Source organism: Anabas testudineus, chromosome 6 (assembly GCF_900324465.2).
Source record: "Anabas testudineus chromosome 6, fAnaTes1.2, whole genome shotgun sequence".
Taxonomy (NCBI): domain Eukaryota; kingdom Metazoa; phylum Chordata; class Actinopteri; order Anabantiformes; family Anabantidae; genus Anabas; species Anabas testudineus.
The window spans coordinates 23,573,844-23,595,402 of NC_046615.1; the positions used below are offsets into that span (position 1 = coordinate 23,573,844).

The 21,559-nt window shown below is 41.2% G+C and overlaps 1 protein-coding gene across 1 annotated transcript; it reads right to left on the bottom strand.

Annotated features, from left to right (window-relative positions):
- Positions 1 to 45: 45 nt before the first annotated feature.
- ankrd27 (ankyrin repeat domain 27 (VPS9 domain)) lies at positions 46 to 21,430 on the bottom strand. The gene is made up of 28 exons (XM_026365591.1): positions 20,957 to 21,430; positions 17,926 to 18,048; positions 16,364 to 16,474; positions 15,793 to 16,101; positions 15,564 to 15,623; positions 14,567 to 14,620; positions 14,314 to 14,379; positions 13,764 to 13,840; positions 13,287 to 13,408; positions 11,742 to 11,820; positions 11,135 to 11,267; positions 10,946 to 11,038; positions 10,595 to 10,719; positions 9,426 to 9,508; positions 9,232 to 9,347; positions 8,607 to 8,699; positions 8,080 to 8,277; positions 7,646 to 7,699; positions 6,702 to 6,818; positions 6,356 to 6,400; positions 6,152 to 6,268; positions 5,762 to 5,956; positions 5,430 to 5,549; positions 5,172 to 5,345; positions 4,647 to 4,740; positions 4,349 to 4,421; positions 4,199 to 4,262; positions 46 to 3,315 (listed from the first exon to the last, which is right to left on the bottom strand). The coding sequence occupies exons 2-28, from the start codon at positions 18,025 to 18,027 to the stop codon at positions 2,734 to 2,736; spliced, it is 3,456 nt and encodes a 1,151-aa protein (XP_026221376.1). The 5' UTR covers positions 18,028 to 18,048; positions 20,957 to 21,430; the 3' UTR covers positions 46 to 2,733.
- Between the last annotated feature and the right edge of the window lie 129 nt (positions 21,431 to 21,559).

Here is a 21,559-nt window from a genome sequence, read left to right on the forward strand (position 1 = left end):
CATATGTTTAATGCACCTTTAGTTTAAAAAACAACACTGATAAAATTCACTATTAGTCTAAGACATAGGTTTATTACTGGTTATTTGGGCGTGAATTAAATAAGGCACATTCACATAATCTTCAAACGAAACCAAAATCAGAACCTGGCATTAAAATCAGGGGTACAAAAAATTAAGACTCCACTGGGTTTGACATCCTTTCAGCCCAAAGACTCTGTGAACGGTTGTGTGTGTGAGATGAGCTGGTTAACGGTGAAGGAAACAGTCCGAAGCAGAAGGTCAGCGAAGTTTCAGGGTCAGTGAAGTGGACATGACAGTGAACACTGACACTGACAGTTATACAGTACTGCATCTACAGTAGTTTGTCTTAAATAAGATTAAATTTCTTCTGATGTTAAAGGGACAGTCTGGTGAATTTGTTTTATTTCACTCAATAACTCTAACGTGTTTGACATCGTGCTGATTAAATTTCCTAATCATCTGTTTTCAGAACGATTTACTCAACTGTTGATTTCATTATTTTAAAAAAAACCTTGTAGAGACCTGAAACGTGATTGGAATCAGTAAAAACACCAATATTAAATGATTTAATATCATGTAACACTAGACATTTGTCACACTGGTTCAGTTCTACCTAACTGTTTCACCAATTTTGTTATTTATTTATTTAGTAAATAACAAAAATGCAGTGTTTATATTTATTAACTTGTATTAATTATCCTTCTCAAAGTGCTGCTGTGTTTTCAGTTTTCATCTGGGTTTCATTTATGTTGTTTTTATTGCTTTGTGACAAACTTTTATTGCTAAGTGTTAATTATTTTTACTTTGAATACATAACTGCATATACAGTAACAAACTATTAAGATGATTATCAAGATGAAATGTTTAAGAATGATCTGCATCACATTCCAAGTCTCTTGATTTTCATAGAAAAACTAAAACCAACAGCTGAAATAAAGGAGATCAATTGGCAGAGATGGAACATTTACGTTTGGTAATTAACAGATGGTTAACATCTATTAACAGTTTGATCCTTTAAAGCATTCTGAGATTCAGGAGAAGCTGAACCTCTCTGAACACACTGGCATCAACAAGGGTCATCAATAACATGATCCTACTAAAACAAGTGGAGTGAATGATAAATCCTTTTTAAACTCATCAACTTGAAATGAACTGACTTAAAATAAAACTAAAGCAACAACTATCACACAGTAAGTGAGTTAAATAACATCTGTTTTCATCCCTTTTTGTCTTTTTGTAAAAGCAAAGAAGAAGAAAGTGCTTCAAACTCAGGTGAGAGGAGGAGATACAGACGACCTTTCAGAGTGGATGACTCTGACTTAATAATATGAACCCTCAAACACCCGAGCTGCTGAGGTCCAGGGAAATGATGGTTCAGCATCAAATCCAGCTGTCTGGTGATTTTTGTGTTAAGTTTCAAATCATTAACAGAATCAATCAAAGATTTCTGTGTGTTATTAGAAATCTGAGACTTTAAATGAGACAATTGATGCAGAAATCCTCATTTTATCATTTGATTGTGACTTTAAAAGCCCAGTCTGACTAAATCACAAACACTTTTCTTACTTAATGGATGATTTTCAGGTACAATTTTCTTTGTTGTCAACAAAACTTCTAAAACCAATAGGGACGTGTGTTGACTGAGCCGTAGAGCTCCATTTACCACTGCCGCACTGAGTGACATATTTCTTTGTTACTTAAAAATGTGTCCTCGAATCACCGTCACTCTTTAGTGTCTCTGACACTGTTTTCCACAAGAGGTTCTGGTTTCACGCGTTACAGTGAGTCGACACATCTCATTGCTGGTTTTAGTCTTTCATGAGACTTCTTACAGTCAGGTATCCTACACGTACAGTACAGTTGGTTTGTGCCTCCTCAGCACAATGGAGGTGAACAAAATTTGGTTTGTGGTTCTCACACTAGTGAAACAACCTCTTTTCACTCACAGCTCATTTCTACAGATTCAAAATGTTCCTTCTTTAGTGTAAAGTCCGTGATAGAGGTAACCAATAATGAATTTGTGCTCTATCGAGTCGTCGTCAAGTCATTTTACATTAATTTACCTTCACTTTGCAGAATATTCCTGTCACTCACTACATTTCGTTGTTGCTCGGTTCTCAGCTGCTTATACTCGTTCACTAAAGTGGAGACATTACAGGCTCAGGTCCGTCAAAATGCAACAGTGGTACCAGAAATGATCCAATTACGTTTTTAGACACTTTTCCTCTATCAACAATTGGTCAACAATTACTCATTTGATCCTGGTTTGATCTGTTTGACGACGTACAATGAACCGGACCGCGGTCTCACTGGTACCTGTCACAACAGTCTTTCAGTACTGTTACAGGTTTGATTCCAGATCAGTAAGTTTTCATTTTTCTAAAGTGTGAGCACCACAAACTAAACTGCATCCATGTCCACTGCAGCTGAGCGGTGGCACAAATCTGAGACCGATCTGCATCTGAGTCAGTAACACTAGAGGTAGAAGAGAAAATGTGTTTAGTAATGAAGGTGCCCTGTAAAAGAAGAACTGTGGGAAGAGACCACCTCCACTGTCAGATCAGATTATATGCTGTCTTCAGTCCTTTTGGCATGGTCTTAGACACTGAGCCAAGTCTCCTCTAACCTGTTCAGTGTTTCTCTATCACATCCACTCTGAGTACAACCATTCTGCAAAACCTCCTAAAAAATGTCTTCATTTCAGTTGCAGCCTCACTGACTCAAATCTGGGCTCGTTTCCACTGCTCGGTTGCCGTCTGTCGGATCAGTCTGGATGTGGGATTGGAGGTCAGGAGGGAGCGTAGGATTGGAGTTTCCATCGCTTGTGGACAGCGTGGACTCAGCTTCAGTGTGAGCCTGGTTGTCAGGTGACTCCTCTGATGCTGCATTTACAGGCGGGAGACTTTGGTTGTTGGTGCCAGACAGCTCAGCGGGCTCATGTGAAGCAGAACCGTTGGTTGTTGTGCATGTGTCAAATGAATTATCAGTGTGTGGCGATGCGTTCGACGGCGGGGACGGTGATGATTCACTGCCCGTACAGGTCGAGTCGTTAGTCGACTGTGTTTCATCCATTTCAGGCTGCGGATCATCTGGACCTCCAGCTGTTTCAGGAATGTTTGTGTATTCTGTCTCATCTTTTGGAGTGTACTCAGTTGTGCTTGGAGTGTGAGTGTCCAGGGTGTGACAGCGACCCAGGGGCCGCTCTCTCAGCCGGGGCCCGGCTTTGAGGCTTCCTGAAGGGCTACAGACCTCCACTGTCTCCCCTCGCCTCAACCCTCTCCTGTCCGACTTCACCTGTGAAAAGAAAACACCACGGTCAACATGAGACACAGATGAGTGAAGGAACAATCAGAGCATCCACCACAGCAGAGCTGGTTTCCTCTGGTCCTGATCAGTGAATGAGTGGACAGACTTACTGAACATCCCCTCGTGGTTCACGCTCGTTTCACACACGCAAATTAAAATCAGAGTGATTCACTCTGCTCATCATTGAGATGTGTCTGAAGCTCAAGTGTGATGATGAAGCACCTGTTAAAGAGCCAGCCTACTTTCATAGTAGCCCTGGTCGGACCTAAATTCATTGTTATTCTCTGACTAGATGCTCACAACTGTTGATTTTGCTCGTCCACATCCCAGCATGCAAAGTGTACCTTTTATCTCAACCCTGTACGAAGTGAGTCGCTTTGTGTGGTAACCACGGACGAACCAGACAGATTCTACTTCCCCTCCGTCTCGGTGCAGTTGATTACTACTGTTCGCTCTGATGTAACCAGACTAAACAACAGCAGCTTTGAAGATGAGAAACTACAGGATCCTGTAATATCAAAACTGTTTATGCAGGTTGTGCGTTTCTGTGAGAGAAATATTTCTAATACTCACACATCACTCCTTTTACCACAGGAGGTCATGGTCCACTATGAACCACAGCATTAATGAATTTAACCATCAGGTAGTAGAGTAAACATGTTGAGTTCCAGCTTGATTACTAATCCTATCTGAACTGTGCTGTGGGAGCCTCAGCGTTGTCAGCTGGTCAGAGTTGTAGAGGAATCCTTTACATTAAATTTAAAGCAGATATTGTAAAAAGATACTTGCTGACATTCTCACATTGGACTAAATTAGAGGACTAACAAACTAAAGCATCAGGGATTTTAACAGAGAGAATATTACGACGTACCTGGTTCGAGGTCGATGAAAACCTGGAGGGAAGACCTGAAGAACCTTTCCTCAACTGCTGGATCCTGAATCGAAGCACAACAAACAAAATCAACACAAATCTTCCTGCCTTTCAGTTTATCTGACAGAGTGAAGCTGCTCGACAGTTTACCTGTTGATGCACTGAGCCTGTCTCCTGCTGTTGGAGTTATCCTGCAGCCTCAGACGCTGCACGAACGAATGAGCTGCAGAGATTCAGTCCTCGTTAATCACTGACACAAGATCACTGGATTTCTGACTGGAACTGAAGCTTCAGTTCACGTCAGAGTAAAAATCATAAGAAAAATGACTGGAATCCGGCTGAAATCAGAACATCTGAATATTCCTTAGAGATTCATACACAGACCTGAAATGAACGGCAGCTTCTCTTTGTGGTATTTTGGACAAGAATAAATGCTGATATTAGTTACCTAGAGCTCCTTTGGGCACTGAGAGGAGTTTGATTGGTTCAGCATCGGGGGAAAGTCCGGACGCTTTCTGCAGAGCTCTCAGAATCTCAGTGTTCTGAAAAAGCAAAGAGAAACATATTTAATGTGGTGTTTTACTGGTTCATCTGTTGTGGGTGTAAAATGGTCTAAATGAAATGAATTCTGACACATTTCCTGTGATTAAAATTTCTAACGCTAATTAGTAGGGTGCTGTTTAATTAATGGATCATCGTTACAGGTAATAACATCTTACTTTCAAGACATAAAGTAACTCAATAACTTAAGTTAATTATCTTTTTCTAACTAAACCAGTTAACCCTTCAGGAATCAGACTTTTTTTGCTGAATTCCACCTATTTTCACATTTTCAATATATTTTACACATAAAACACAAAAAACACTGTATTGAAATCGGCCATTAATTAAAATACACTTCGCTCCAAAGCTTAAAGTCCAGCATGAGTCGCCCCCTACGGTCCATGTAGTACTCATACTAGTGTAGTACTACCTTGCCGCCCAGTTCGTAGGCACAGTCCAGTGGCGTCCTCTGCCTCTTGTTCCTGACCCCGGGTGAGGCCCCAGCCTTCAGAAGCTCCTCCACCACCACCTGGTGTCCACCGCGCACCGCCTCATGCAGAGCCGTGTTGCCCTGCAGGTTTGTTACGTTCACCAACGCGTTGCTCTGCAACACACGTCCATCTTTACATGTAAGACAAACAATTTAATACATCTACAAACTGCATCCTGTTTGTGTGCGTCTGTCTACCTGTAACAGGATGGCAGCTGTCTCCGGGTTTCCACAGAGACAGGCGTGTATCAGAGGCGTGTTGCCGTACTGATCCTTCTTATTCAGTTTGGCGTTGCACTCCAGCAAAAACCTCACCACCTAGTCCCCCCGAGGACACAGACAGCAAAAGTCTTTTTGTTCTGTGCTAACAAATATACAAGATTTACTTCTCTCAGTTTTCATGAGCTGTTTATGTGCTACTACACTTACAGTCAGGAACATTTACATTTAATTTCAGTCTCCTTATTGTTGAGTGTTGTTAAAAGCTGGATCTTACTTCCCAGCCTGCTTTGCTCCTGTTCTGTTCCTACCTGGACATGGCTGTTCTGGCTGGCCAGGTGAAGCGGCGTGGAGCTCTGGTTGGTGCGGGCGTTGACATTGGCTCCATGGCGGATCAGCAGGGCAGCCAGCGCGGAGTGGCCGTGCAGGGCGGAGACGTGGAGTGGCGTAAAGCCGTCAACGTTGTGACTGTTAACGCTGAGAGCTCCGGCCTGCAGGACAGGGAGCTGCAGGAAACACAGAAGGGATCGGATACATGATACCTGACACCTGAGGACATTCAGGACATTAAACATTCAACTTGTTGAAAAACTCTATTTGAGGTCTAAAAAATATGTTATAAAAAGTTATGCAGTAGACAAATAAAAACAATTCATAAAGAGACAGTTTATTATTATTATTATTATTAAGAGTTGTCAGACCTTCTGAGTGGGGGCACAGTTCGGACACTGACACAGCGGGTGGCACAGCAGAGCGTCCGATTGAACTTCTCCTTCATCCTCTTCTTCCTCATCCATCCAGTCCAGCAGGTAACGAACCTGAAACACAAACACTCAGAGATAAAAACGGCGATGATGATGATGATGATGATGATGATGTGATGACAGCTGCTGAACTGTTCTTACCATCTCTATGTCACCGTCTGCCACAGCACGCAGCAGCTTCTCCACCTGTCAATCACACAGATACACAGATACACGCAGCATCAGCAGCTTCTTCCTTTGTATTAAAACTACAAAGTACAAGTATGAGTAGTACAGTTAATACCACAATACTACACTAATACAGTTGTTACTGCTGTAACTACTACAAGACTCGCTCCTTGCTGTCAGCTACTTTTTCTCCAAATCAGAAGTGCAACTAAATTCTTAACATATATACTATGACTTTCTGTAGATACTGTACATATAAAATAAAAACTGGGTACAGTTCTGCTGTTTCCTACTCGGAGGACGTTTTGTTGTCCGTTACCTCTCTGTGTCGGACTCGTTCTGCCTCCGGTTTGACCTCGGAGCCCAGAGAGGAGGTGCTGGAGATGGAGGAGCGGCGGCTGCTGCACTCTGAGGCCTGAGGGGAGCGACTGGGAGACTGAGAGGAAGAAGAGACAGTATTTGAAGGCAGATGCTCTAAATGCTTTAAAGTGAAACAGCTTCCTATTTGCAGACATAGTTTTTGAACGGGCTGGATACACGAAAGTCTGCTAATTATCACAGAGGAACTAAAACTAATGTTGAAACAAGTATTTTTGTGAGAAAATAACACAAAAACAAACAACACATTAAAAACTGCTGTAGTTTACGTGATGCTCTGATTCTGATTATTTATTCTGATTATTATTGATGATTTAATTATGGTTCGCCAGGTATGAATGAAGTACCCAGATCTTTTACGTAAGCCTCTACCACACTGTGAACATGCTCCCGTGTCAGTTAAAGTTCTGTCTTCATAATTAAACTTCATCTAAGCACAGAGGTATTATTAGCAGAATGTGTTTGTAGTATCAGAAGTAACAGAGCTCATTATACACAGTGCCCTTGTTCGGTGTAATTTTAAACAAGAAAGATTAATCATTGTTGATTCTACTGCAGTGAAGACTGAAAACTGGACGAGTTACAGTACATGATATGAAGTAGTACACAACAGAAATACCCACCATACTCACATTTAAGTTATGTTAAGTTAAACATATTTTAAGAAAATATGTTTGGTTACAATATTTATTTTTATATTTTCTACATCTGTTTTTGTGGAAAAACATAAAACCAGCATCTGCTTCATCATGACATGACTTTACATTAAATCTCCTGAAAGATGAGAAATTAATTATTAAAGTAATAGAAAAACTTGTTCTACAGAAAGAAACATTAGTTATGAATTTATATCCTTGTTCTAAACTCATTTTGACAAAGACTCACATCGACTCCACTGTGTCGACGTCCGTTCTGAGTCGACTGCAACAACATGAGGACCTGCAGGAACACAAAACACGATTTACATGAAATGTTAGTACTTTGGACTAAAGAGAAGGTGATTAGTGCAGCTGATCTGAAGTCATATTCAGACTGAAATGAATCCGGACTAAGAGGATCAGTCAGCTGTGTTCCCACGACCCGGCTGCTCAAACACAGCAGCTGATCCGATTTGCTAAACTCCAGAGATCTGAAACATAAACGTCACTTTCCACATTGTGAACGAAGCTTTGATTCTGTTTTCTGCAGCTCGTTAAGTGACACAGCTTCAACGACTGATGGACACTCTGAGCGCTGCACAGCTGTCTGTTCTGTCTTTGTTTATTAAAGCCAATGTTTCACACATCTGCCAGTGTTTTGGTCTTAATCCAGTCACCGACCTTAGAGTTGAGTGCACACTGCAGCGGTGATTCTTTGATCTTGTTGAGGATGTCCGTGCTCGCTCCGTTTTCCAGCAGCACCTGGATGATTCCCTCGTAGCCCCAGCGTGCAGCCACGTGCAGCGGCGTGTCGCCTTTATCGTTCTGCAGGTCCAGGCGGCAGCTTTGGACGTCATAGTAAACCAGGGCCTTCACACACTGACACATAACACGCAGCATTTCAACACCACTTACATTTAAAATAAGTTAATTGATGAAGACATTGAAAACATTTGAGAATCTGCAACTTGGCGATATTTAAATTAAATCCTCCAATTCTCCAATAAAATCTTCAATTTCTAGCTTGAACTTTCAGCCAGAAGCAGAAAGAAATCTGAATATGCTGAAGGCAGAGAAACAGTTCACACACATGTACTGTCCAAACTAGAAACACTGGAGCAAGTTGAAAATCATTATAGTAAAGTAAATACTATACATACTGCTGGTTATAGTGGTTGTACTAAAGACAAAGTCTGTGCTTGACTTACGTCTTCGTGTCCGTACATGCAGGCCAGGTGCAGCGGTGTGTTGCCGTTGTTGTCCTGAGCGTCTGTGTTCGCCTTGTAGTGCAGCAGCAGCAGCTACAGGACGGAAAACACATCACATTCATTTTTACAGTATCATAGCATTTGTTCCTGTTAATTATCTTCTGTATCCTCTACATCATTACTTACTTCTTCCTTTGATACTGATGTTTCCCTCTGTAAGTGGCTTTAAAACTTTACTTTTGTTGGTTTTTTAGGTTACTACCATACAGACACTGTTACCTGAAGAGAATATGATCTAGACTAGAGCGTCCGGGCATTTACCTGTACACTGTATGTTAATCCGAAACAGACCCTGACATCTTGACCTCACTTCTGCACTTGATGAAGTTAGTTTTTCTTTTTGCAGTTTGTTGATGTGACTGCAAACAATTCAGACTTTGTCGTGTTGAAAGTGAAACATAAATGTTATTAGATCTGATGTAGTGTAGGGTTAGGCACTGTCACAGTAACATCTACAGAAATGAGACCGGAGTGCTCATTCAGACCATTAAATTCTCTTGTGAAAACACACACAGACAAATGTAGTGCAGCAGGAGTGTGTTTAGGGGTGTGTGTGTGCGCTCACTGTGACTCCCTGGTATCCCCGTTGGCAGGACAGGTGCAGTGGTGTGAGGGCGTGGTAGTCGGTGGCATTTACAGGTGCTCCTTTATGAACTAGCACGTCTATGAGCTGGGCCTGACCTGACACACAAACGTACAGGTTGGTTTGTTGTTTTTACACGTGATTCATCATAATGTCTCATGTTTCATCTTCCTCACCACAGACAGCAGCAGCGTGCAGCGGAGTATAACCTCGGTCGTCTCTGGAGAACGGCGTGACGATGGACGGGTCGTTCAACCTCCTTCAACAGAAAACAAAACAGTTTACAAGAGTTGAAGAGCTGAGGAGGAGACGGCAGTGTCACATACTGAAACTCAAAGTGATCTCAGTTACAGTGATGATGATGGTGACCGTGTCAGATGTTAAATATTGTTTTAATTTCTTTTGATATCAAGGAAATTTGATGTATATTGGAATCTTGTGCCTTGTGGGCCACTGTAGATGTTTCCTAACAGTTTATAGCTGCAACAAAAACAGTTCATGTCACGTGTTAAATATTGATGTCAGTAATAAACGCATGTAATTTCAGAGTTTGATGCGATGATACAGAAAAAGCAAAATAGCCTTGAACACCTGGTGTGTGTATGTGTGTGCTTTAACAGGAAGTGAAAGTGTGAACAGTTCTTTGTTCCTGATTTACAGCCCTGATGCAACAGAAAATGTAAAAAAGGGAAATGAGCTTCAGCAGAAATATCAGAAGAAATAAACATAGAAATCACAGTGTTTCCTAATAAAGTGTGTGTGTGGGGCTTGTGTTGTCGATTCATACAGATACAGACACAAACAAATATGGTCAGAAACGGACTTATTCTGACTTCTGCAGACACAGTTTAAAAACCCAACTTGATTTAAAAGTGACGAGGCATAGTTCGATTTAAGGATTTCATCTTTCTTTCTATGCAGCCTTATATTCTGAATGTTACACGGCAAAGAAATCTGCACAGGAAACCAGATTTCTTTAATCTCCTACCTGGACTGATGAGGATTATTTACATTACATGAAACAAATCAGCTACTTGAAAAAGGCGACTGTAGCTGAGCTACTTCAAGGGACAATAAGTAATGTTTCTTATTGTGGAGAGGTGATGTTGATGCTTCCTGTCAAGTCGGAGCAGAGATATTAATTTCGAACAGTTTTCTCTTTTAACAAATCACAGAATTTCAATGAAATGTATTAGCAATGGTTTTTAACTTGTATTTATTTATTTATTTATTGTAATGTGATAATGAAGAACGTCTTTAAGGGCTTTCCAGAGCGTAGCAGACAGTAGAAGAGCATAGCAGAGCAGGGACAGGGAGGGCAAGCTAGAGTCATGCTAGCGCTGACCCAGACAGCTGGAGGTCACACAGGTCACAGGAGCAGAGGGGGTGACACATCTTCTTAACCTCCTCGTCACTTTCTCCTTCGCTCAGCAGACGTTTGACCTCTGACTCGTTTCCATTTGCGATGTGCTGAAACACACACGGGAGAAATAAAAGGATAAAAAAAAAATCTCACTTCAACGCAATGTGACATTTTTTGGAGCCAATATTTTGTTACGATCCAACTTAACATTCAGCTTTAAAAGGTTAGTGTCGTGGAATCTGTAATTTTAGTTTCTAGTTTATTTCTGATGGATTCTGGGACGTGGCAGCTGCTGTGTCCTGCAGAGTCATGGTTCATTTTTGTGCAGCTCACCTCAAACAGGCAGTGGATGGGTGTTGTGGCGCTCTGAGCCAGCAGATTCATCTTCTCTTTGAACAACGCCTTGTCGTTTAGCTCACCTGAGTGCTAACGGGGCAGAAAAAACAAAACAACCATCAGGAGCATTACCTCCTGCTGAGAAACTACAGTGTGACAGCAGAGTACAGCTCCTATGTCTCTTACCGAGTGTGTGTTCTGCAGCTTCCCCAGGTTGATGTACTCCACTGCAGCCTCGAAGGTGCTGAGACAGTAGCTGAGTTCATCTTTACTGGAGTGGCTGAAGCAGAAGTTCCTGATGTAGCTCAGGTTGGCCATCCTGAAGACAAACAGCAAGAAGAGAAATGCTGCAGCCAGAGTTTAAGTGAATAGTGAAGTCAGTCTGTGAAGCACCACGGCTGTTTGTACATGTGATCTATACATAGACTGACAAAATCTCATTAGTGATTAGTGAGTGATCTTCTCTCTTATGAAACTGAGGAATTTGATTGTTTTTTGTTAAATATCCATCTATTTAAATCTAAATTAGAATCCAGCAACATGATTAAAAAATACTGGGACACATGCAACAGAAGTCTAGAAAAGTTCTGTTCTGCTAAAAACTAAACTGGTATAAGCTCTCATAACATCAGCTTCATGATATATAAAAATATATTTACATTTTTTAATTTCCTCCACATCACAGACTGAAGTGATGCTCCTGGACATTTATATGTTCTAAAAATATTTTCAGCCTCTGTGTTTGCACCCGGCACGCCCCAAGGTCAAAGGTGTGACAATGATTCGCCCTCACCAGTTGGGGATTTCCGTCTTCACCAGCAGATAGAGGATGACAGAGAGCAGGTCGTCTGCACAAACTGCCTCTATGCTGACTGCAGAGGAAAACACACAAGACATTCACAAAAGGAACACAAAGTCATCTTCCACTAAGTGTGTCTGACAGCTTCTTCCTCAGTCCAAACCCAATAACTGAGTTGGCTGCTTGACAAACATTAATTAGGAGCAGATCGTATCACTCTGCAGACTGACAGCGAGGTCGCTGTGGGCCACTGGGGGTGGATTCTCAAAACAAACTGGACATTGGTGCTGATCTGATCACAGACTACTGAGGAGGTTTAGAGAACACACACAGTTCAGTCTGACTGATCAGAGACGAGCAGATGACTTCCAGTAAATACAGTCCGGACCAAATATTCCTTACTTACTGAGGAGTTAAATCTGAGGACAATTAGTAATGAGGTTGGCTGTGGTCAATAGAAAGAGCAGTTGTCTGCCAATCATAGGATCGGTGGTTCGATTCCCCCATCGGCGTGTGAGTGTGCGTGCTTATGTGTGTGAATGGGTGAATGAGAGGCAGTACCAGCACTTACTTTGAGTACCAGTTAGGTGGAAAAGCGCTATATACTGTAAGTGCAGATGTAAGCTCACCTTCTTCTGATAAATAATACGGAATGTAGAATTTGGACATAAATAGGATTTATTGTTTCAGCCCAAAGCCCCACGATTTCATTACTGTACATCTTTGGCTGTAATAAACCTCATCAGGTGTGTTCCTAAGTCTATGCGCTGGCAACAGCTATGTGATATTTTTCACATTTATCCATCTGTCTGATTGTTGTGAATGACACCTTGAGGGAATTTCTTCAAATTTACAACAAACGTCCACTTGAACTCATGGAGGATCCAATTCGTTTTTGGTGGCCGAAGTCAAAAGCTCAGCCATGTGTGTCCAATTCACATCCATGCTAAACCTCAGAAACATCTGCACAGATAAATGTCCACTTAAACGCGTGAATGAGTGTGTATGAGAGTGGACAGACAGATTCTTGGTGTTTTTACAGTATTAAAGCTACAATTCAATAACTTCAAATAAGAAAAGCTTCAGTTTTCAGTACTGTGAAACTCTGTAGTGCAGCCAGTCAACCTGCTTCTCACCTCTGACAGAGGCAGAAGCCACAAAAACCACCTGATGACAACAGGCAGCTGAGAAAAACTCCCTTTATACAAACCTCCCACTGCTGCCAGAGGCCAGTCTGGTGTAAATGTGTCTAAAGCCGAGTGAGGCAGCCCGTCTGTATCTGGATGTTTGAATAAACTTGTTTTTAGTCACTTCTGACAGATTTATTTCAACAGAAATGACGTATTATCTGTAAAAAGTGTTGCAAGACACAACAGCCCCAGTAGGTTACTTCAGTTAGTGTTGTGTAAAGTTCTGTAGAAATGTGATTCTACAAAGCAAGGTTGAAGCTGGATACAAGCTCCATATTTCAGATTCACTAACTAAATGAAACTAAATCACACACACACACACACACACACACACACACACAGAATATACCGGTGCGTCTGGGGGTCTGGGTGGCGGTCAGGGCGACTCTGCGCAGGCAGAGCAGTTTGAGGAGGGGGGAGGTCCACTGGTTGAGCTGACTCAGCTCTCTCTTGGCTCGAGACAAGTTTATACTACAGAAACAAAACAGCAGCATATGTTATGAGTGAAAAATATAAAAAGGGCTTCAGTTTGCAGGTTGTGGTAATCATGGACATGTACGTCTGTCTTTTTCAGGGTCAGAAACACCAAAGAATTTGATGCACAGGTTTAAACTAATTTCTAAAATTAAGACAGTGTCAACATTAATACACACACACTAACAGGTGTCTAGTTTAGAAAGCACATCTTCTAGGTGATATTAGAAGAAAATCAATTTGAAAACAAAAACTATTAAATTCACATGCTCCTCTTCATGTCATTCATTCAGCGCTCTCTAGCATTAAAGCTCTCAGATGTCTGAACATTCCTGAATCAGGTTGAACTGACCTGAACTCAGGTTTAACTCCCAGGTCTTTCTGCTGCAGCTCCTGCAGACTCCTGGTGGTTTTGTTGAAGGCAGCGTCCTGTTAACGAGCAGCACAACATGAGGAGACAGCAGCTCTGTGACACTACAGACTTTACACTGATACTAAAAATCTCAAAGACGTAGTTTCTACATGTCAGTAGTTGACGCTGAGTGAAGTATAATAGAAACTAATGTGCTGCAGCCTGAACGGTTCCCTTTGTATTTCTGTCCCAGTCCAGCTGCTCTAATCACACCTCACTGAAACATGGACTGCAATGTGTCCTTTTGTTTTAGGTTCTGTAATAATATCCAACTGATTGTGTTAAATAGGAACAGGATTAGTTTAGAAGTGTAGGTTTTGCTAATGATCAAATCTCAGAAATTATAATACTGCTTTGAGAAGTGCTTCTTCAGAGGTAAAAATCTTAAAACTATCTTTACTGCAAATAAAACTCCACTCCTTTAAAGTAAAGCTGCAGCAGAGATGTCAGAGTAATTTTTCTGTCAGAGTCTTAGAAGGGTCAGACCTACCTGGCTGGCTTCAAGCGTTCCCACAAAGTTAAAGATGAAATCATGGATACCATGATGAACATATATCTGGTAAATTAGAATAAAAACAACAACAAAACATTTTAGTTTATAAAACTATTTTGAGAAAGCGAAGCCACAAGCTTAAAGTTCAGCTGTGTATTTGTCATCTTCTCATGTTTGTGATGAGTGGGTCTGTCTCCTCTCACAGAGTAACCCTGTGCTTTTCTGCTGGAGGAAGAGAGAGTAAAGATACCTCCACTGCCTGTTTGAGAAGAGTCATCTGAAGCTCCTGCTTTGCCAGAAGTTTCTGTAGAAAACAAAAAAACATTCATCAGCTGAGAAATTCATTAGTCACAGAATGTTAGCTGAGTCATCTTGTTAATGTGGACAGGGAGAAAATTGGGCAGAAACGAGGAACAAATTATGACAAATTATCTTATTAGGCTCTGGAACCGTTGTCATAATACTCACTGCACACAGAAAGAATAAACACATTAAGCTAGTGCACTTGAATGTATATTACACACAGTGTTGTGAAAAGACTGTCTGGGTTTAGAAAAGGTCAGCATTAACTAGTCACGTCAAACCATGTCCTTGTTATTTAGGACAGGCTGCTGCGACTGACTTATATCAGAGACTTAAAGTCAACATATAACAACTCAAAATCTGCTGCTTCACTTTAACTGTATTTGTTTTTAGGAAATCTCTGTCATCCAAAGCTTTTCAGGTCAGTGGTCCAACAGGAGGAATCAACCAACTCCACTCGCTCTGCAGCTTCATGCCCAACATTCACTAAACTAGGAAACAGAACTCTTCTGCAACTTCCTATGTTCTTTCTCTATTATCTTGATTTCTACAGTCATTAAAGGTTTCCAAGGGATGCTGCAGTTGAATTGATCGCAGCTAACACCTTAAATGTTTTTAATATTCCTTCATTTCTCTGACATTTTTTTTCATTATTCAGATACACTTAAACAAAAAAGGCAGTAACAGTTTCCATGAACCCAAGGCTTTAACAAACTGTTGACCAACCAAAATATATTTAATTCACAAACAGATATAAAACAGAGAAAAGCAACAAAATCCACAATCTGAAGAGCAGGAACGTAATACAGGTTTACTTATTTTATCTTGATGAAAACTTCAATCATAACTGTCAGATCAGTAATATCACTAACATCTTTAATTACCACCACCAGTCTCCTCTGGGTCAAACTAACACCTGATTCTGTAGGACAGTTTCTACTCACCAGGCGAGAGTCTCTCAGCAGACACTGAAGACATTTAGTGTAGAGACCGTTTACCGAGTCCTGAGTGAAGAGAAGACAGGGTAACCATCAGTACTGCAGGAAAGCTCTGGAACAACCTTCATCTTATAAAAGTCAGTTATTATAGTAACAGGTAATATTTAGTGTTAAAGGAAACAACAGCATCAGAAAGATCATCACCAGTAGTCTGTTAATCTTTAGTTCTTCTTACTATGTGGTGTCTGAGTCCCTTCCTCTCCTGTTCCTTGAAAGTCTGACCAAAGCCCTGGATGAACTTGTCCAGTTTCTGGGTGTGTCGGCCCAGGAACTCCCTGACGTCCTCCAGGCTCTTCAGACAGTAAGGGGGCGGCGGGTTCTGCTCTGCAGGACTTGGGTCAACCTCGACGGGGCGGGAGATGCACAGGATGCTGTAGCTCTGCTCTTGGTCATTGTAGAACGTCTCCTCGAACAGGATGGGGACCGAAGCTGGAGCTGGGAAACCGGACCCCAGCAGGACCTGCCTGTCCTGGATCCTGACCTCCTGAAACAAACAACAACAGGTACACAGCAGTTTCAGTTCACTCATATCATATTACCAGAACTTTTAAGGTATGTTATTCTAATTATCATGCAAATCATCACACTTATGTTGAACGTTTTAAAATTAACAATATTTACAGACACTGAACTTTTTTCCACGGAGACAAAGCTGCTATTGAGTAACTGTAGGTTCTTGTGTACAAAAACCCACATTACAATGATTAATTACTGTGTTAAAAAATGTGAAATGTAAAAATAATGACCTTTCCATCCACGGTCTGATATCCATCCTCCACAGGCTGCAGAACGTAGCTGTCAAACTGAGAGTCAGAGTAGCTGCTGACAGTCAAACTTCCGCAACACGGAATAAGAACCTGCAGGATGGGACAGAGAATGATCAGTTTTAATATAATCAATAAGTGGTTTACACAACTGTATCTCAAACCTAAATCCAACCTCTCACCTTCCTGACTTGTTTCCTCTTGATTAAAGACTTTCTGTTAAGTTTAAGTTGCTGATGTGAATGAGCAACACATTTTTTCAGTGACTAGATGCGTTCAGTGTGTTCAAACTAGGAGATAGATGAACAGCTGATTTGTGCACTTCACAAATGTAGGAAACAGCATCGCCACAGATACAAAGATGCTCAGACAACTGCATGTCCTTGCCTTGGAGACAAGGACAAGAACTTCAGCTTAGATTCAGAAGATATCCAATCACTAATGTCACTGACAGATTTGGAACATAAACCTGAACATCAGCAAAGTGACACAGTGAAAATGTAAAATGTATAACGTGACCTTGAGAGAGCATGCAGAAGGAGAGGGGTGTAAACCCACGGTTCATACCTCTGCTTTTGTTTAGCTTGTTTTTAGTTTTATTATGCTTCATGTTCCCTTCTACATAGACTTAGAGCTACTTTCTTATGAAGGCTGCCCAATTTATTTGCTGGGTCATGGCACGGTTTAAAAAATGTGGTCAGAAGCCAGAAAAGGTTGTGAAACTTTGCTATATTGTACAATATGTGATGTACCCAAATGATATGATATGCTGTGTCTTGTGTAACTGATTTTCCAAGTCCAGCCTGCTGTGAAATATGTATCTGCAGCTGTAATCCTGTTAGATTACAAGATTAGTATTTTCCTGTGATCTGCTGATGTTTTGACAGCATTCAGATCATCTGAGTTTCCAGAGGAATCCTGATGAGTCAGAGCTGCTGCATGTCTGCATTCAGACACCTGATCCTTATCTGCTGGGGTTTCAAATGCCCTAACAAGCTAAAACACATTTAAAAGGATTTTTGCAGTTGCTTAGGTCATTCGATAGCTGACAGTTTTCCCAATGGCTGCATTTTCTTACAGGCTTTTAAAGTTTCATCTGACTAAGAAAACTCTTATCAGTCACGCTATCAAAGTCAGCATCGCATCAACAGACTCTCATCTAATACTGTCACCTTTCCTCAATGAAGGCTAAACTGAGAAATGCAGCAAGAGCAAAGTGTTAGAGGAGGAAGCATCTGAGAGAATTGTGATAAAACCACCAAAAAGAAAAGGCAGACACCTCGACCTGCTCAGGAAGGAAGTGGGCTGACAGCTAACCATTTACTTTTACATTGAAAATTAACCAAAGATCAGAAGATCAGAAGATAACTCAGCATATTTTTTATCTAAACTTTGAGATTGCTCACACAGCAAATTCATGGTGTTGGTCCTGGCTTCATCAGGGTGAAATGGTTCTTGATTATTCTGATATACACACAGGCTGCTTGTAAAATCTAACTAAAGAAGCTAAACTCCGTCCAAGGGAGATGACAGGTGTGACTTACGATGCTGTGGAGCTCTGCCACTCGGCTGCAGAGGTCCGGTCTCTGCTTCTCCAAGGCCAAGTAGAAAGGATTCTTTAGGATGTTCTCATCATATACAGCCATAAGGATCTGGAAGTCTGGATCCTGCAAAGAAGCAGGATGAAGAGGTTAATGAGAAGATGTGAATGGCAAGATTCAAGTTTAAAAGGTTGCTGTTGAGAGGAGATTCAGAACCTATAATGTAAACTAGTACTCTAATGTGAGCCAATCATTTAGATCTGTTTGGTGGTTATAAAGTAATTTTCACCAAAAGGATCTGACCAAAGTCTAACAAATTTGTTCAATGTATTTGTTTCCTTATTAAATTTTTTTTTTTTTTTTTTAATGTTGACACCTGCATTCTTTGCATCCACATTCAGTAGCCTGCAGCCTCCTCTGTGTATTTTGCTGATGATCTGATGCCTTGCGTCAGACAGTGGACTGGTTTGAATTCATTAGCAGAAAGGGATATTGTTTCACCAACAGAAAATATTAACTCCAAGTTTTAACGCTCCTTGAGTCTCCAGGTCCAAACCAAGTGTCCTACTTTCCAGTAGTTAATATAGACTGCCCTGTTTCACAGTTTCTTATTGAGGACAGTTTCTGGCAGCACTGTAGCTGGAACTGTTAGACAGAAAATGTGTGATCTGTCAGATGTTGCTGGCCTGAGGCTGAGCTGTACAACAAGTAAACAGATGACCCAGCTCATCTGCAGTTATGTAATACGCTGCAATAAGAATTTCACTGTATTTTTCTTTTTACAATTCCTAGCCACTTAAATATGTACCTATATGCTATATAATGCTGTCCAGTGCAACAGCTCAGCTGCATATTCTACCTGTGTGCAAACTGAAACATAAACCATCACCTCTCTGACTAAGTCAACAAAAACTGAGCAGAAGTTACATGAAAAGAGACAAATTTCTACAGTGGCCGCAACATCTCAGTGTCACTCACAATCAAATCTTGTTTTGTGAAATTTGCTAAGATACTCGTACACAGACGAAGAGATAATAACATAACTCAGCTTCAAATATTTTCCAAAATAATATGCCTATGAAAAGAATTATCATAGGTGATGAAGTACAAACAGCTACTGAACCTTCTTCTATCAAATCATCCATCTCATCCTCCTCGATCTAGGGACTCATCAGGTCATAAACTAATCATAAACCAAAACAATCTCTCCGTCTCACTCCTGATCTACTCACCACATCACTCTGAAATTGGCATCAACCCCCTCAGTTCAGCTTCAGAAAATCTGGGAACCCGCTCCGACTCCCACCCAAGTGGCCCCATGTCAGGCAGGGATGAAACTGAGGATTGAGTCACGTGGCCCTTGTGGTTCTCGTGACATTACAAGTTTGAAGCTAACTGCGTACTCAGTGGTGCAGAGGAATGTCCATCCCCTCAGGTCTGACAAACACAGTTACATTACACAGATAGATTACAGTCACTAAGCTGACGTGTCAGCCTGAAGCTAATAATGCATGTGAACAGGACGAGAATTACTTCAGTAGCAGCAGAACAAACAACCAGCAGGGTACTGATAAGGTACTGATCATAGCAAAACTCAAAACTTGGATCTCTAAATCACTCCCTTGATGTCAACCAGTCTGCTTCCACAAGCGGTCGTTTTACACAACACCCCAGGCGGATGGTCGTGGTGCCCCCTCATACTGCAAAAGCTGCAACCCAGTCCTTTGTCCTAATCCAACTCAACCAGTCTGCAGCCTTTGACCCTGTATATCACCAGATTTTCCTGTCTGGACTCTGAATTAGGCATGTATACAGCTCTCCACGTGTGTGCCACAGGGTTCTTATCTCGAACCTCTTCCTGTCTCCATCTATACCACATCCCTAGCTCACAGAAGTCAATTTTATTTTTATATAATTTTTATTATTTTACCTTAAGATAAATATATAATAAATTGTAGTATAATACACCTGCACCCAGCAGAAACCAGAGGAGAGCAGATGAAAGATGACACCACTCATGCCATCTGGTCTCCATGGATCAATACAATCTTTCAACAGACAAAGAGCTTCACAGCTAGAACCTGACCATCACAGACAGAACTCAAGAAGCAAAGCCAACGGGCAGCTCTAACCTAAAAATAACTTTCTAACCTTTTCAAACACACATCCAGGTGTGAAGGCATTTAAAACGAGCACAGTGCAGGACTTCAATCAGAAAACTAAAGCCAGCTGACCTTTAACACAAAACGAGGATGTGTCAAGAGAGACAGAGCTGAGGAGGACATTTCCGGGAAAACTTTCAAAATAAGATCTCTTTAGCTGTCCTAGAGCTAAAATGTGTCACAACATTAAATATGAAGCATTAGCAAAGTAACTGTCCCTCAAACCGGATTTTAATATAACAAAAACTCTCTGTCTCTTTGTTGTTTTTTGCTTTAATACGCAGCTAAATCCCTCATTGTAGACTAATTAATTTTCAAATGGAGATGAAATAATTGTCTTTATCATTTGATTCTGATGCATAAACACATAATAGTATTGAGGCGTTTAGTACATTTAATAAGCTATTTAACTTGTTCTGTGCGGAACATTTGTGCTGTCTCAACGTTAAATCTGACAATTTTTGAATGGAGGCTGGCGTGACATTTTAATAGGTCAGGGCTTTGTTTTATTGTTGGTTATAGATTTTTAAATGTGGTTCCTATAGCGTAACGTTTCATTATTGGTGACAATGAAGATGATGGGTACATTTCGCCAAACAGACAGCTAACCAGCGTTAGCCGTTTAGCTAGTGAACGCAGCTTTTGGGGGAATTTAACGTGACTCGCCCAACGATGACCGGAAGTTTTAAAATTAGCCTGCTAGCTACAAACAGCAGCATCGTTTTAACTGCGGATTAATAGCTAGCTTAGCTATGCTAGGTACAGAGCTACATATCTAACGATAGCATGTTAACTTGTTAGCATGACCAGCTAGTAACCCAAACACAAAAAGCAGTGAGCAGCTGCGATAATGGGCAAAGTGAACGTTTTACCTGTTATAAACAAGTCCTTCTGATCACCGAGGCTTTGGCATGGCAGTCGTAAACAGCTACAGCCGCCTGTCAGGAGCTGGGATCAGCTGGCTGCACAGAACCTCAGCCTTTGGTCACCGGGTTGCCAGGCTTCATAGAGGAAACACGTAAATAAGTCGTCACCTTTCAGAGGAGTGTGTCCTCAAATAGGTTATGTCCATTCACAACTCTGACTAATCGATAATAGTAATGACTCGTACATACACAGTAACACGTTCGGCTCCACTTAGCTACTGATTAACTTCTGTGTTTAGGTGTTTCTCCAACTAACTGGTCCACACCGCCCCCTACACCCCAGAACGGCCTGTCTGACAAATCAACGCTGTTAAAGTGAAACTGCTCCAGGTGAACACATGAAATTCATGTGGTGTGTAGCATGCTGCTTCCAATGACCGCAATACACCAGAAAATCCAAAGATTATCTGGAGCTTGTGAGGTTTTATTAGATTATGTTGAATAAATCAGGATGCTCTGTGATGTGAGGCCTCCACATTAGCTCAATGAGGGAAGAAACAGGAAAGAAACAGTAAAACTGAAGCTGCTGATGTAAGATTAGATCACATT

Coding starts and splice junctions, on each gene's coding strand:
- ankrd27 (XM_026365591.1), bottom strand. CDS start 18,027: ATGGCTGTATATGATGAGAACATCCTAAAGAATCCTTTCTACTTGGCC. Junction 14,380..14,566: donor TTCTCAAACAGGCAGTGGAG/GTATCTTTACTC, acceptor CTAATTTACCAG/ATATATGTTCATCATGGTAT. Junction 6,401..6,701: donor AACGAGTCCGACACAGAGAG/GTAACGGACAAC, acceptor TGTGATTGACAG/GTGGAGAAGCTGCTGCGTGC.